Source organism: Aspergillus karnatakaensis (assembly GCF_047715665.1).
Source record: "Aspergillus karnatakaensis strain CBS 102800 unplaced genomic scaffold BJY04scaffold_17, whole genome shotgun sequence".
Classification (NCBI taxonomy): domain Eukaryota; kingdom Fungi; phylum Ascomycota; class Eurotiomycetes; order Eurotiales; family Aspergillaceae; genus Aspergillus; species Aspergillus karnatakaensis.
In genome coordinates, this window is record NW_027395729.1 from 95,023 (window position 1) to 109,300 (window position 14,278).

Sequence of the window (14,278 nt, forward strand, 5' to 3'; positions counted from 1 at the left end):
CTGCAGATTTTGCAATCTGGGGTTGAATGCCGCGGAAGCTTCAAGTCCAGGTTCGTGATTGAAAAGAAAAGAAGTCTGTGGTTGGTTTTGGGTGGGAAGGTGATCAGGCGGGATAATTACCGAGAGTTAGTAGAGACAACGCATGATTACTCGGTGAAGACTAGATAGATAATCCAAAACAGCTTCAGGTTATAATACAGCGCTATTTACACAGCTATGGATTCATCTTTTATCTTCGAGTAGAGAGATATGAGCGCGTTATGTTATGTTATATAACATCAACATCAACAACGATATCCATATCCGCATCCGTTCCAAGTGGTAGGCAAGCAAAGCAAGCAGATCTCCGCCAGACTCCAATAGTCTATAGTTAGTTAGTTATTTATTGTCCTGCCCTGCCATTTCCTGCCCTATCCATGCTCCTCCCGGGATCTATTGGTTGAGATTTGAAAATATAACACGACAAATAAGAAAGGGGTGGTTGTGGGTGAGTAAGTGAGTGGGTATCAAGACAAGGGTTTCTTGTCCTGAGGGGATTGAAAAAAAGTCTATCGTACAAACATTAGAGAAGAGAAAGGGGAGGAAGAGAAATCAACGAGACGAAGTGTGATTACTTCGTCTGGTTCTTCTCGCCCTGGGGGGCGTCAGGCTGCGTCTTTTCAGCCTTCTCGCCCTCCTGCATCGCTTCGGACGCCTCGCCGGACTGAGAGGCCTCGTATTTGTGGTCCTCGTCGATGTCTTCGGTATCCTTGGGGGCGGCAACACCGGATTCCTCGTTTGCGCTGTTCTGCTCGTTCTCCTCTTCAATGAGCTCTTGCTGCTCCTTGATGACCTCGAGACGCTGCTTGTTGGTGGCGGCGCCCTCGGCGTTGTGGACCTCGAGTTCAATCTCGTGGAAGAGTTCCTCAGGGATACTGGACAGAACCGATTGCAAGGACTCGATCTGGGAAGTCATCTCGGCTTCTTTGCCGCCCTGGGCGTAGACGTAGGCGTTGCTGAGAACCAGCAAGGTCGAGGGGACGCCCTGCTTCAGACGCAGGTCGAGCCATTGTGCCAGATCTTCGCGCAGGCGAGCGGGAGAGACACCGTGTGTGCGGATACCGCGAGAAGCACAGGCCATCTGAAGCTCAGGGACGGAGAGAGACTCGACGCCCTCGTGGTAGATCGCTCGGTCGTCTCTCTTGATCTGGCGCATGCGATGACGGATGTTGTACCGAAGCATCGCATCGGTACCGAATGTGTTGAGGTTCATGTACTTGCAGATACCGACAAGCTGGGGACGAGACAGGTTGTCAAGGGTCAGGTCATCCTTGAAGATCTTGCAGACCTTGATGACGTCTTCCGCTGTGGGTGTCTCTCCGGTGGTTCTGATCTTCTTGAAAAAGTCGGTAAATTCCTCATTCTTGACTGTGGCCGCCGTCACAGGCAAGCCAGACTCCTTCAAAGTGTTCTTTAAGAATGTAGAAACCTCCTTTCGGGTGGAGCTCAGGTTCAGAGCCTTCTTCTCACGGGCAGTCTTTCCTTCGTATGTGCTGGGTAGGAGGTTGGGGAAGAGCTTAAGCGCAATAGGCAGCAGCAGCTCCGCGAACGGAATGATAATGAACATGGAGAACGGAACCAGCCGACCAAGATCGCTCACGGTACGTTTCAACTATACAGTTTAGTAATTGCGGACACAGTCTCAGGTGTGGACAAACCTGTCTATGTTCCCTCCGGCTGAGCTCATAGCCGCCCGCCATCTTCAGTGCCAGCCTCGAACTAATCCTCACTTCAGTGGCAAGCAGTTTTGTGCCATCCCAGTAGTGCTGAACCTCCTTCTTGATCTTTTGCCCGATAGTCAACTTCTTGGCCTCCTTTTTCACTTCCTCGCCAACCTTCTTCTCCGCCGGCTTGGTTATAACATCACTCTCTTTTCCATTGGTCTGGGCAACATTTTGCGACGGGACTGAGAGTGCCCCCTTGGGATTTGTTTGCTGATTCGCCTGGGCACTCTGCGGCGCCTGGTCGATGGGAATGGGCTTCTTGGCCTGCTCATGGTTGTAGCCGGGCGGCGGTAGGTTTGATGAGTTGGATGTGGATGTGGTCTGTTCGGTAGCATATCCTCGCTGGGGGACTAAGATGGCGAGCGCTGAGACTTGAGAGGGGAAGTTTCTGCCGTTGAATCGGAGGTTTGCGGCGGCTCCAAGAGCTCCGGCATAGCGATGGCGGACTGCAGAGAACGCAGGTCAGCATGAAGGAAAGCGCAAGAGAGTGCAGCAGGCAGTCAAACACGCAAAGCTTACCGAAGTTGGGCCGCAGCACCGGACTGGTACGAACGAGTCGGGCGGACCTCATAGAAACAGACATGGTGGAAATCTTGGGTTGGAGTGCTCGAGGGAGCGAGCGAGAATCGTGAAGAGCAACGCCTCTAGCAAATGGTTTTAGATGATCAGAAATAACCTATGATATGGACAAACTCGATGAAAAAAAGCGTAATGAATGAATGGGGGGCGGTGATGTGTTCGCCTCATGCTAGGAGAAGTCCGCACCGCAAGCAGCTGGAGATGATGTTCACGTGACCTTATCGGAGTTACGTGTTTTCTCCGGTCGGGCCGATCGATCCACTCGACTTTCCCGGGCTCTAGCCCGCGGCTTATGCAGTAACTACTTCTTCTCGTGATTCATAATCAAAATTCATGGTAGTTCACACAATATAATCATCAGTCTAAGTCGTCTAGAACAGGGCAAATGAGCAGTATAAACAGGATGAAAGCATTAGAACCACAATCATGGAGAACATCTCGGTGTATGTTGTTAAGGAAAGACAGGCTATAACGATCGAAAGGTTGGGTATCATAAGGTGACCATTCAAAAGCGGCAGTGATTCAGATCATACTCCTAAATAGGAAAGTGGCGGTATTAAGTCTTGCGATGTGTGCAGGCGGTCTATTTCGTGCCACCTTCAACGGCTGTCGAAACGCCAGTGGCATCAAGAAGAGGTATCTTCTCAATACTGGCCTTGTCGGAGGTGCTACCGGGAGTGGCGATGCTGTTGGGCGACTTTCCATCGACGTTGGCAACAGCGGCGCCCATTCCGGGGATTGTGGGAGTGATTGCTCCCTCGGGGCTGGACTGCCACCGGGCAACGTCTTTCTTCAGCTCTTCCAGTTCTTTCTGGAAGCGCTTGCCAAAGACATCAATGTAGTACGTCGCGCCATTGTGAATACTCAGAATAAAGAGACCAGTGATGAACAATCCACTAGCCCAGCGGGACCAGAGCCAGAGTGGGCACGGAATCATAGTCAACAGGGCGTAGCAGTACTGGATCATCATGAACGCGGGCGCTTGAAGTGCTTCCGGAAGGGCGATCACGATCTTTCCGATCCAGGTCTTGGCGTAGGACTTGCGGAGCCAGGTAAAGCTTGTCGGGCGTCCTGCCGCAATTTTGTCTGCACGACGGACGGTGATGAGCAGATGGTAGGAGAGCTGCCAGACCATGTACGGAACGGTCGCCCAAATCATCATCGACACGAGGCCGAAGTGATTTGAGGAGCCGCGCTCGCTGGTCACGATATCATAAATGGCTGGGAACCTTTCCTTCAGTGTGTCCAAAGGCGTAAGGTGGACAAGACAGTGCAAGGTCACCGGAGGCATGATGTGAATAAAGAGACTGTATCAGTTAGCTTGGTCGGCGAGCAAACTTGCAGCATAGGTACTAACCTGACAACTTTATCCATACTGTGAAAGACCATAGAGTTCCGCCACATGGCAATAGCCACTGCGTTGTTTCCAAAGGTCAAGCAGAAAGTGCTGATGAACAGCCTCTTCGAATCTGGGAAGGCCCAAATAGAGAGCATACATAGTAGATTGACAAAGTAACAGAGATCAGCCAGGAAGTAGTGGTACCCGATCGAGCGGTACCTGTAAAAGCGGATTGGCATAAAGTAGACAAGCTGCGCGGTGAACCAAAGGTAGAACAGTTCCGGATTCGAGCCGAGCAAATAGCCACTGATGAAGATGTTGAGGACACCGGCGATGAACGAGATCTTCTCGCGAAGAGTCACTGCAGAAGCCGCATTCCACCTCTGAGACAGGCGTTCGACTCCAGTCTTCATTCGGCGGCGGTACTTCTCTAGCTGTTCTTCGGCTGTGGGCACCCTCCTTTTCCATTCGCCCACAACGCGATCTCTAGCATTCTTCGATGTCGACCTCAGCCTATCCTGCTGCTTCTTGACCTTTTCTCTCTGCGAGCTCAACGACTGCTGCAGCCTCTCGAGCCGTTGAGACAAAGAAAGGTTGTCGAGGAGGTCAAAGACCGTGAGTTGGTCAAGCGGAGGAAAAGTTTCCCAGTCATCTTGGTATGAAAAAGAACTGCGCGACAGTCGAGGTCTCGAGGAAGGCGATCCCGGAGGAGAGTAGAAGTAATCAGATTCCGCGTCCAACACCTCCTCTGTCGGTGATGGCTGTAGAACAGGCGAGTCACCGCCCTTTGCGTCGGACTTCCGTCGCTGATAAGGGCCGCCTTCATCCATGATGAGTTTCTGCTGGAAGGAGAATATCGTGGGACCTTCGCGGCTGTTGTGTAGATAAGGCCGGCTGAGAAAACGCGCGAGTGTTAGCAAGCCCATGGTTTCGCGCCAGTAGAGAGGATCTTGCAACGAGAAACTCGCACTCGCGGAGGGAGACAGCAGATAGCAGATAGCAGATAGCTAGCAAAAGACGAGGATGAAAGAGAACAAAGAAAAGCAAGCCAAATAAAGATCCTTATCACACCATCCCACAGAAACACGAAGCGGGGGTAGGGCTCTTACCACTTGTTAAAGATGCAGCGCTAACTTATCAGTTTCGCAGCACGGTCCGAGTAAGGCGCGCGCTGGAGACGAAGAATCGGGATGGGTAGGGAGATGTAGGGGCCAGTCACGGTTGAGAATGCGGCGCATGACCATGGACGAGGGTTCGCAGGACAACAATCAGAGAAAGCGAAGTCGAGCACGGGGGCGGAGAGGAAGATGGCGATGTTGAGGGCTGGCAACAAGTCAAAGAGCAACGTCATCCGTCGTGGAGGTTTAGGGGAATGTGAATGGCCAAAGCTCGCGCTGGAGTTGTTCAGGCGATCTGCAGACGGTGGGCCTGTGTGGCAATGACACCTCAGGCAGAAGTCGTGATCTTTTGTCTCTTAACTCTCACAATGTAGGTACCTGCCTGCTACCTGAGTTGAGTCATGCTCACTTAAAGTACATCGCAGCAATATATTCATTAGAAATGACTTTGCATCGTTATGAATACTCCTCGGAAGATTGATCTTCAACTCCTTGAGTTATCAAGGCCTCACAGACTACATCTGCCAGCACAGACCTACCCCGGACTCCTCTACACTCGCGGCTCTCGCCCCTCAAGACCCATTGTCTGCATAAAGCTTACCCCAAAACAGAATTGCCAATAGTCAACGCTCTACAAGGGTCACAGGCCCCTCCTGTCACACTAACCAGCCTCAGGCTGATAAAGCCACGCGGAGACGGTACGCTCTGCAGCCCCTTGAGGTAACACGCCGGAACATTGGGGCGTACCTGTTGTCTGCAGCGGAATTTGACGGCCTCAGTACGCATGCCTGAGGAGGCGAGATGCTCATTCTTGACACTCAATATTCATACGGCTGGAACGAGATTCAGATCACTTATCAGTCATTGATTCTTAACCCGAAAACAAATTAACCGACATGCCGAATATATACACCGAATTAATCCATCCCAATCATCCATTACATAGGCTAAACGACAATAAAAATGCTCCAAACACAGAAAAGGTATGTATAAGAAGGGCATGGACTGTATCGACGACGCTTCGCAGCTGAGGCTTTAATATTCTGGGTAAGGAAAGTGCGGAGTCACCGCGGGCAGAGTGTCCCAGAACCCAGGCTGAGTTGTGTGCCCTGCGGGTTGTGGTGCGAACTGAGCAGCAAAGTACTCGGGCACAGAGCTCGCCGTCGTTGAAGCAGGGGTAAGAGTGCCAGGATTATTCGAGCCTCTGGAATCTGTCCTGGTCAATACTACCTGATCCACCTCGGATGAGTACGCTGGTACGCCCCTCTCCAGGGAGCTCTTCCGGCTGCCGACTGAAGGGGATGCCGATGGTGACATGTAGTAGTCAGACACTTCTGCTGGCCGTTTGTTTTTTTGCATGGGTAAACAATAAGGGATCTCGGGCGCCACCGGTAGACTATCACTCCTCTGGGCAGTGGCTCGAGTGACGCGCATACTATTGATCCGCTCACTCATCATCTGGCCTTGAATTTCGTCGTCGATGTTGACTTCAGACACTTGGATGGTGGTGTCGCCGCCTGTTAAGGTCACATCAGTTAGTCTCGTGGACGATCTATTGGCTGCGTGGCAGACTTACTGATCTTCCCGTCCAAGTATAACTCCTCCATCCCGCGGACATAGTATATCTCGTCCAAAATATCCAGTTTCACCTTTGGTTCAATCGCCCGCTTTACATCTTGGCCAGCCTTCATCAGTCTCTCGGCCGTGATCCCGTGGCTGTTCTTGAGCTCGCAGAGAATGTGGACAATAAGCCGAATGCGTTCTACAGTCTCGGTTAGTTCTAGTTAACAACAGCGCAAGACCAGAACGGGTCTTACCAGCTTTGCCCAGGTGATCAGGCTCTTTATGTCTCACGCCAGCAGGCCACCACTTCGGCTTTGTCTTCTCGGGATCAAACACCTTGGTCGCTCCGTCGATGGTCTTCCGGCCATTGTATGGGTGGTTCACTTGCTTGCGGGGCTCCACCTCCTTCACAAACGCCTTTGCAATGACCCGGCAGTTGAGCTGTTGAAAACAATCAAGAGCTTTTTCGTAGTACATCCGTATGATGTTTGTCTGTCCAAGCTGGAGTGTGGATCGCTTAAGACTCGCGTAGCGAAACCCGGGCGGGAGTTCACGTGCGTATCCAGAGCCAGGAGAGTGTCGAAAGGCAGGCCTTGAGCGCTTATTCAGAGACGTATGCCATTCAAAAGGAACAGGCTCGTTGTATCGTGGTTGGAGATGGCTGGAAATGACATTCAGTCGGTCACACGCCCCTGTAAGCCGGGAAAAGTGAGCTTCGGCTTCCTTCCAATCCCTCTTCTCCTCTCAACTCACCTTGACTTGCGCTCTGTGAGCTTGACTGCCAGTCTCCACTTGCTACTTTCAAGAAACGGTTCTGCACATCCTCTGTGAAGATTGATTTCTCACATCCTGCGATGGATGCTGATGTCTCGGCTTGAAGCTCGCCTTGGTGGTCGATGTATATGATGGCATAGTGTGAGTAAGGGAGAGAGAACGGTATTGGTGAGTGAGTTGGTGCGCTCTATCCAGTCAATCAGCAAGCGGCCAGTGTGATGATATGGAGGACAGGCCTTACACTCGGCCTTGGTTGAGCAGTCATATCATGATATGATGCGATCTGATCCTGCTCTTGTTTAAGCAGAGGCTGCTCCAAAGGACCCATCGAGTATGTTGGGCTTGTCATTCTGAATGAGCCGTGTCGACTCTTGATGTGGGTGTCTCTTGGGAGGACGCTGGTATGTGATCTGAGGTATAGAAATGGGACTCGCAAGATGGCTCTGTGAATTGACTTTGACCTCAGACTCCAGACCAGCTGGGCGGCCCAAATATATCATCTTTGCCTACAGGATCCGTGTGGTGATTCGACCATGACAAAAGCACGCTTCAAGAAAGTACGTTATCAAGATCCTAAGCTGACACTGCTGCAACTCTGCCACCCCATCCTTGTGGCGGACATGACATCCGGGCTAATGCAAGGAAAACAAATACATGCATAACAAAAGGCCCAGCCCGCTGGAGAACGATCATCCTATAGGTGCGCGATCTCTGGATATCCTGGAACGTTGGGCGCTCGATCCCATTTGGTTCTTCAGTCCGCGACAAGGATTTCGACATTCTCTGCCAGGCCCGACAAGCCGGAAACTTTACTCGATAGGATGATCATAATCTCCAGAGAAGAGATTGAGCAATGGGATGTCATGATAGATCCCCGCCGCCATACCCAGGGCAACATGCTTCCGGAAGCTAGTAACCGTCGATGGTACCGAGTCTGTTGCTAAATCGGGAAAATCAAGAGCTTGATCTGGACTGGCCAGACGACTATTGTTCCATCATCGCGGTCTCAGTGCCGATCAAAGACCAAGCGTTGGCTGTTGGTCTGGGCACAATATGGAAAATTCTCCCCGTTCAATCAAAGGCAACAGTCATCTTCGCAAATTCGATATCTCAAATCATGTGTGGGACGCCATAACAATGCTAACGAAGCAAGAGGCCTTCTGGAGGCCATGTCCAAGACCACTCGAGCTGCAATTTGTCAACTGAATCGTCTACTGTCCGTACCCGCCTTTCAGCGCCTTTCGACCTTGACTCAAGTCTCACTTGACCAAATCCCGATCTTAGCGGAGGCAGAGGAAGAAATGCATGTTGCCTTTAGTCCATCCACCAGTGGCGATGCTAGACGCAGATGAATTCGCTCACTGATACGAATGCCGGTACGCCTCGAGAGCCAATTACTCGGGAAATCAATCCCACCAGTGACATTGGCTATTTGCCATTGAATTTGACCCTCGGCCATGACAGTGCTTGAATAGGATGCCAACATCTGTGCGGCGCTGACCGCTGATCCTTAACTTTACCCACGGACCCAAAGTCTATTGGAGAACATTCTAACGGATGGACTTTGTTTTGTTTCTACAAATGCAAACCACGCTATTGACAAGGGCTCAACAGTACGAATTTCATATCAACGTCCTCTAGCGCAGTTCAACCCCTGTTGCCCGGAAAACACTTCCTAACGCTGTGTGTAACGACGGATTCAGCTTCCTACTGAGGTGATTGGACTATTCACCGGTAGTCTTTAGAAGCCCTGGACAGTCGTACAGGAGTCTGCATCAAAAACGGCCCAAAGGACCAAGGACAGCACATTAGGACAGCAATCCCGGAACACACAGACCTCTTCCTAGCTTGGCCGGTCATTCCAAGGCTATCGAGTGCAGCGCGAGCATCTAAAATCCCTGCGGAAGATGCCAGTCATGAAACAATCGAGGGAAAAGGCTAGGTACAGGTCGAAAATCCTCACAAATTGCGGGGAAACGGGGTCTCTTTAATATTTCCTTTTTTCTGTGCTGGGGGCGAAGTCTCAACTCTCAAGATAGGCACTCGCGTGTGGAATAGACAATAGTCGGATCCAGGAATACGTGCAGATGTGGCTTGTTGTGCGAGGCCTGAGCTACGTTCGGCGTACCTTTGGAGTTGACCTATCGTGGAAGTCAGCCTCTGGAGGCTTCCTGAGACGCAAGCGACCCCACAACACACATTCAGAGTTTTACTCATGTCTTTTCGAGAGCACAATGCGTTCAGAGCTCAATGGACCAGATAACAAGTACGAGACCCTTACCCCACGGTAAAACCCCGAAGACTAACAAAATAGATGAATCGACTGGGCATGAGATGAGCCTCCGAACCCATCGTTCGTTACAACTTTTGGATGTGTTAGAGCTCTATCAGTTAGACCGAAACTTACTGGATCGGTCGAGAACAATCCATCTGCAGCCTTGAATAGCACTTGGGCGCTGGCCACAGGCGTTTAGGTTGAAGCCGCTGCCGTCATGCATCGCCAGGTTCTTCAGCTGCTTCCTCTCACATGGCAAAACGCCGTCTCGCTCTCTCTGTTAGACTCTTAGATTTCAATCTCTGCGGCGCAGTAAGCCAGATTGCTGACTCCTGAGTCTGAAATCCTACCCCACTGATTTGCAATTCTCCATCCGCTCGCTTAACCGGTGTCCACAGCCCGCGGATCAATCTGATACTTCCCGTCCCAGACTTCCACTCGCCATGTGGCTAAATAGACTCTGAGGCTTGAGCTCTGCTCTGGAAAGGGAAAGGCGCCAAACGTCCACTCGGATGTCGCGCTGCGATCCAAGCGACTGGTTTAGGAATCTGATACATAGAAAGGCGACACAGAAAAACGGCCCACCCGGGAGCATAAATTACTCCACTGTCTGTCATTTCGCCTCAGAAATAAACCTTAACCCCCACATCGTGGTCAAGTGGAGGCCGGTTTCGCGTTACTGCTCAATTGGCTGTGCTGTGATGGGAACTTTGACCACGCCGCCACTTGAGCTCTCTGTCTTCTGCTGTGTTGCGCAAGTAGGTTTGGCCCGGCGTTTCACGGCCTCAGTGGGCGCTTAACTTTCCTGCTGAGATGGGGCGACCTTTGCATCTGATTCTGGAGCCAGGATGTCCTGGCTACTATCAGAACAGGCCATCCCAGTCAAAAAGACGAACTACGAACAATAACATTGTCCCCGGAGAGAGAGAAATCTTCCGGACTGACACATCCGTGGCCGCCACCATGGTTAGGGCAGAGAGTTGCCCCCAGCTCATGCCAACAACAACCCATTCGGGTTGACGTGCGCTCTACGCAGCATTGACAGCCATGGGAGAAATAGTGGTTGCCACCGAGACAATGGCAAAGCAAGGGGCTTCCAAGTTCCATTGCAACAGCGCGCCGGCTGAGCTGAGGGGAATATCGATAGTTTGGGCTTGATGCATACGATCGCCAGACGCACTAGCAACAACACAGAGAGAGTCGTGCTCTCCCACACGTACGAGTCTACTTCTACAGTAAGAAAGAGTTGGCTGTCAACGAGACTGCATTTGCCGCGCCTGGAAATATCACCCTGCCCACCACAACTAGGCGAGATCCCAGAGATAGGAAGCATGTTCCTGACACTATCGGATATTCCCGATATCGATGCATCCACCCGCGGTTCCTATGACTGGTTCATTTGTCATCTTGATGGCATGGGCATGAGTCTTCAGAAGTTGCATCCTGGCAAGCGACTCCTTCGTACCAAAATCACACTCCTTGGGCAAATCGTCATTCAATCCGCGTCTCTTCTTGCCACCTATGTCACGCACGGCAGGGTCATTGCCTTGCTCTGCTACTCTCTACCAGACTTATATAATGCTCAAACTCACTTAGCATCCTCGGAAGCCCTTTCCTTTTTCCGTTCTGTGAACCCGTCATGATCAGGCTTCCGTTCCTGCCTTCCCAAGACGACATGTCCTATCTAAACGGAAGGAGCGACTGACGCCATCGCACCTTCCCTCGCAATGCTATCATCGTACTGACAAGGAAAGAGCCACCGAGGGGACAAAGGGCTGGATTAGGAAGGCGCGCGTGTAAACCTTATCAATGTGGCAGGCGCGGTCCATTGCACTTTCCTTCCGGGACCATACTTCTAATCGAGACAAGCTAGAGCTTAGAGCGGCTCGTTGCACCTTCCAAAGGACGCAGAACACCGTCACTGCGGACCTGGGGACATCTTACGTAGGTGTTTGTAGAATCGTAGCTCAATTCTTCTAGTTATCTTGGTGAAACGTCTTTCTGCATTTGGTGGTTGCGGCAGGCTCTAGTTGACGGGCGAGAGATCTTCAGGTCGCAGTGGTCTTGCTGGGCAGCTGGATGTCTTAGAAGTTAGATCGAAGGTATATATTCCTGCTGTGTTTGGACGGACTATATATGTCTTGAACTCTGGGCGCGGAGACTGGCGGTCTTATGTGCGTCGATGGATGCAGTTAGGTAGCAGTACTTAGCAGACGAGATCGTGGGTAGGTGATATATATATATCAGGGAACATACCCGTGATAAAGAGATCTGGTAGTCATTATCATATACCTGAGCGTCTGGTGCATGCGCTGAAGGTGTTGAGAGCTAGCTATTCTCTATATATAGATCCGTCTAAGCTCTGTAAACTTTGTCTGGATATGTAGTTGGTGAACTGGTATTAAAGTCTATTATAGCTAAATCTATGCAAGTAATGAAACTCTGGAAATACAGCAATCACGACTTCTCACCCTTACTATCACCCTCCTCCCCCAGCCCTCTCCACAAGCTACTCCCTCTTCGACTCCCTCTCCGACTCCGACTCCTACTCCCCGCTCTACTCCTACCCCCCCAATCAAGCACGTCATCAATAGACTTCAACAGCTCCTCCCCACCATACACACCCACAGGATCAAACATCCTATCCGCCCACCTCCTCTCTCCCCTCTCAACGCCCATCTCGAGTTCCGATTCTTGAGCTTCTCTATTACCCAGCCCCTCCGACCCCGACCCCGACTGACAAGAAGACCGCTTCGAACTTCTCCCAGAGCTCCGCCCCGAGCTACGGAAACTACCACTCCCACTGCCACTCTTACTCCAAAGCCGCCGCAGATGCCGAAACGTCGGGAGACAAGCACATACGATCCCGACGCCCTGCTCGACAGAAGACCACATGGACGAGTGGATCTGCGTGTAGGTGGGGTCGCCACGGTCCGAGTAGTTGAAGGAGATGATTCGTAACAGCGAAACAACACAGACACTAGAGATTCCAGTTAAGTTAGCCATGGAATGAATCAGCAAATTCTTGTAAGGATTAGAAAGAGAAAACATACAAACCCCCCATTGCAAACACCCCTGTCAGCAGCACCTTCACCCGTCTACTCGTCTTCACCCGCCAAACCATCGGCAGCGGGAGTACAAGCATCAGAATATCAAGGAACATATTCGCGATGCCGTTCCAGCGGAAGAAGGCAATTTCGTTGAAGCAGCTTCCTTGCGCTGATTCTCCAGGCCGGAACCGCTCCCAGATATATGAGACCGGAGAGCAGCCGGCGATCGAGGCGATGACGCAGGCGATGAAGTAGCTGATTACCAAAAACCAGGAGAGGAAGAGGAAGTAGTTGAATGTGCGGACGATGCCGAAGATGCGGTGGTAGAGGAGCAGAAGGGAGGATTTGGTGAGGACTGCGTTGGTGAAGTAGATTAGTTGGATGGCGATGAAGCTCTGTTTTGTGTTAGTAATTGTGCTCTAGGTTTGATATTGGGGGAGGGGATATGAGGGGAGGGGATAGGGCTAACTTTTTGATACGCCACGACATCACCGCGAGGAATATCCTCACCGTGCTTGCCGAAGTTGAATTCGATGATTTGGATCCAGCGTGTTATGGCCATGGCCCAGTTGACTATCTGTTGGCGATTAGTAGATTTTCAAAGTATAGATATGAGATACGGGAGGACTTACTAATGAAGCAACAATGACCCAATCATCCCACCAGAAACCAGCCTTGGATATGTGTCTTGATATAAATCGGAGCACGACTGCAATTGTCGCCGAGACGACGGTGACGATTGTGCCAATCCAGATCTGGTAGGAGATATCATCCACGGCGTGATGGTCCTCGGTTTGGACTTCCGGGTCTGGTGTTGGCGAGGCCATGCTCGTAGCTCTTGTGGACCGCTATGAGAAGGCGATACTGAGCTCACATGGTGCTTTGTGGTAGAGTTTGACGCGGTTTCAGGTTACCCTGGCCTTCTCTAGATGTTTAGTACAAGCTTTTGAGAAGAGGAGACAGAGAGGAGGTAGCGGGGAAATATATTCCACTCCAAACTCATCCAGCCCATGGCATGGCAATTAATTCAGCCAGGATCTCCGCGGAAGCACCGGCTCCGACGCGGGATGAGGTCGTTCGTCGGCTGTCAAGTTATGGGCATATTCCATGGATGGGCTGTCGGCTGTCGGGGACGGCAGAAAAGGAAGAAGTTGGAAGAAGGCCATCGGGCCCGGACCGGAATTGCGAGCTCCTGTGGAGAAACAGGGTCTCAGTGTCAAGGTCGTTGGCCTCAGAGGCGCAGGTAGGATTGTTGGTGTTCAGTGAGAGGGTGAGCCTCGGGATGGGGAGGCTGCGAACTATGGTTCGGCCGAATACTGGATTACTGTTTCCGGTGATAGGACGGAGAACGGCGGTGGACGCCGATTGAACCGTAGTTTGAGCCTCGTTCTATGAATCATAGCTTGTTGAAGGAGTTGGAGAAGTTGATGATGGATAATTTCCATTTTGTCCATGCTTGGGGTAACCGTTAGGGCTTCGGAGTCCCCGAACCACTGGAGCTTAGCACCTCCAACTGCTTCTGCCAAGTTTCTAGGCCAATCTGTCGGATTTGACCGTAGGATTAAACGGCTCAGTCTGGGGTGGAGTATGAAATAGGCAATGAATCTACTGCAATCAGGGTCAATTTCTTCGGTGCGGATGCTGAGGCATGTACTATATCAGAGCATGCGAGATTTCCTCCAAAACCTCCAGCGGCGTGCCAGAATATCAGCAGAGGAACTCACTAGAGAGTTAGTACAACGATTCGGAGGTGCCATCCGAAGCGATGTGAGGTGGAGTTCGAGGCCAGAGCAAGAACTCGTGCATCCGGACAGACC

General features: G+C 51.4%; 5 protein-coding genes across 5 annotated transcripts; 1 reads left to right on the top strand and 4 right to left on the bottom strand.

The window, feature by feature from the left end:
* Nucleotides 1-153: 153 nt before the first annotated feature.
* Nucleotides 154-2,487, bottom strand: BJY04DRAFT_186009 (MRS7 family protein). The gene is made up of 3 exons (XM_073710831.1): nucleotides 2,283-2,487; nucleotides 1,698-2,209; nucleotides 154-1,651 (listed from the first exon to the last, which is right to left on the bottom strand). Exons 1-3 carry the CDS (start codon nucleotides 2,344-2,346, stop codon nucleotides 611-613), a joined length of 1,617 nt encoding a protein of 538 aa, XP_073572591.1. The 5' UTR covers nucleotides 2,347-2,487; the 3' UTR covers nucleotides 154-610.
* A 438-nt stretch (nucleotides 2,488-2,925) lies between these two features.
* BJY04DRAFT_206738 (glycerophosphocholine acyltransferase) lies at nucleotides 2,926-4,511 on the bottom strand (the record flags this gene model as incomplete). The annotated part of the gene is made up of 2 exons (XM_073713757.1): nucleotides 2,926-3,649; nucleotides 3,700-4,511. 2 exons carry the CDS (start codon nucleotides 4,509-4,511, stop codon nucleotides 2,926-2,928), a joined length of 1,536 nt encoding a protein of 511 aa, XP_073572592.1.
* A 1,323-nt stretch (nucleotides 4,512-5,834) lies between these two features.
* BJY04DRAFT_216876 (DUF2841 domain-containing protein) lies at nucleotides 5,835-7,485 on the bottom strand (the record flags this gene model as incomplete). Its single annotated transcript, XM_073715874.1, has 5 exons — nucleotides 5,835-6,316; nucleotides 6,376-6,561; nucleotides 6,617-7,054; nucleotides 7,116-7,323; nucleotides 7,378-7,485. 5 exons carry the CDS (start codon nucleotides 7,483-7,485, stop codon nucleotides 5,835-5,837), a joined length of 1,422 nt encoding a protein of 473 aa, XP_073572593.1.
* Nucleotides 7,486-8,734: 1,249 nt separating this feature from the next.
* On the bottom strand, nucleotides 8,735-9,628 carry BJY04DRAFT_186017 (uncharacterized protein). The gene has a single exon (XM_073710832.1). The coding sequence runs from the start codon at nucleotides 9,351-9,353 to the stop codon at nucleotides 9,096-9,098; it is 258 nt and encodes an 85-aa protein (XP_073572594.1). The 5' UTR covers nucleotides 9,354-9,628; the 3' UTR covers nucleotides 8,735-9,095.
* Nucleotides 9,629-10,390: 762 nt separating this feature from the next.
* Nucleotides 10,391-11,194, top strand: BJY04DRAFT_34833 (uncharacterized protein). The gene has a single exon (XM_073720183.1). The coding sequence runs from the start codon at nucleotides 10,569-10,571 to the stop codon at nucleotides 11,052-11,054; it is 486 nt and encodes a 161-aa protein (XP_073572595.1). The 5' UTR covers nucleotides 10,391-10,568; the 3' UTR covers nucleotides 11,055-11,194.
* The last annotated feature ends 3,084 nt before the right edge of the window (nucleotides 11,195-14,278 follow it).

Excerpts from the sequence above, each read along its gene's own strand:
- BJY04DRAFT_34833 (XM_073720183.1), top strand. The coding sequence starts at position 10,569 with ATGCATACGATCGCCAGACGCACTAGCAACAACACAGAGAGAGTCGTG.
- BJY04DRAFT_186017 (XM_073710832.1), bottom strand. The coding sequence starts at position 9,353 with ATGAGTAAAACTCTGAATGTGTGTTGTGGGGTCGCTTGCGTCTCAGGA.
- BJY04DRAFT_186009 (XM_073710831.1), bottom strand. The coding sequence starts at position 2,346 with ATGTCTGTTTCTATGAGGTCCGCCCGACTCGTTCGTACCAGTCCGGTG. Across the intron at positions 2,210-2,282 it reads GGTGCTGCGGCCCAACTTCG|TCCGCCATCGCTATGCCGGA; the intron begins GTAAGCTTTGCG and ends CGTTCTCTGCAG. Across the intron at positions 1,652-1,697 it reads GCCGGAGGGAACATAGACAG|TTGAAACGTACCGTGAGCGA; the intron begins GTTTGTCCACAC and ends TAAACTGTATAG.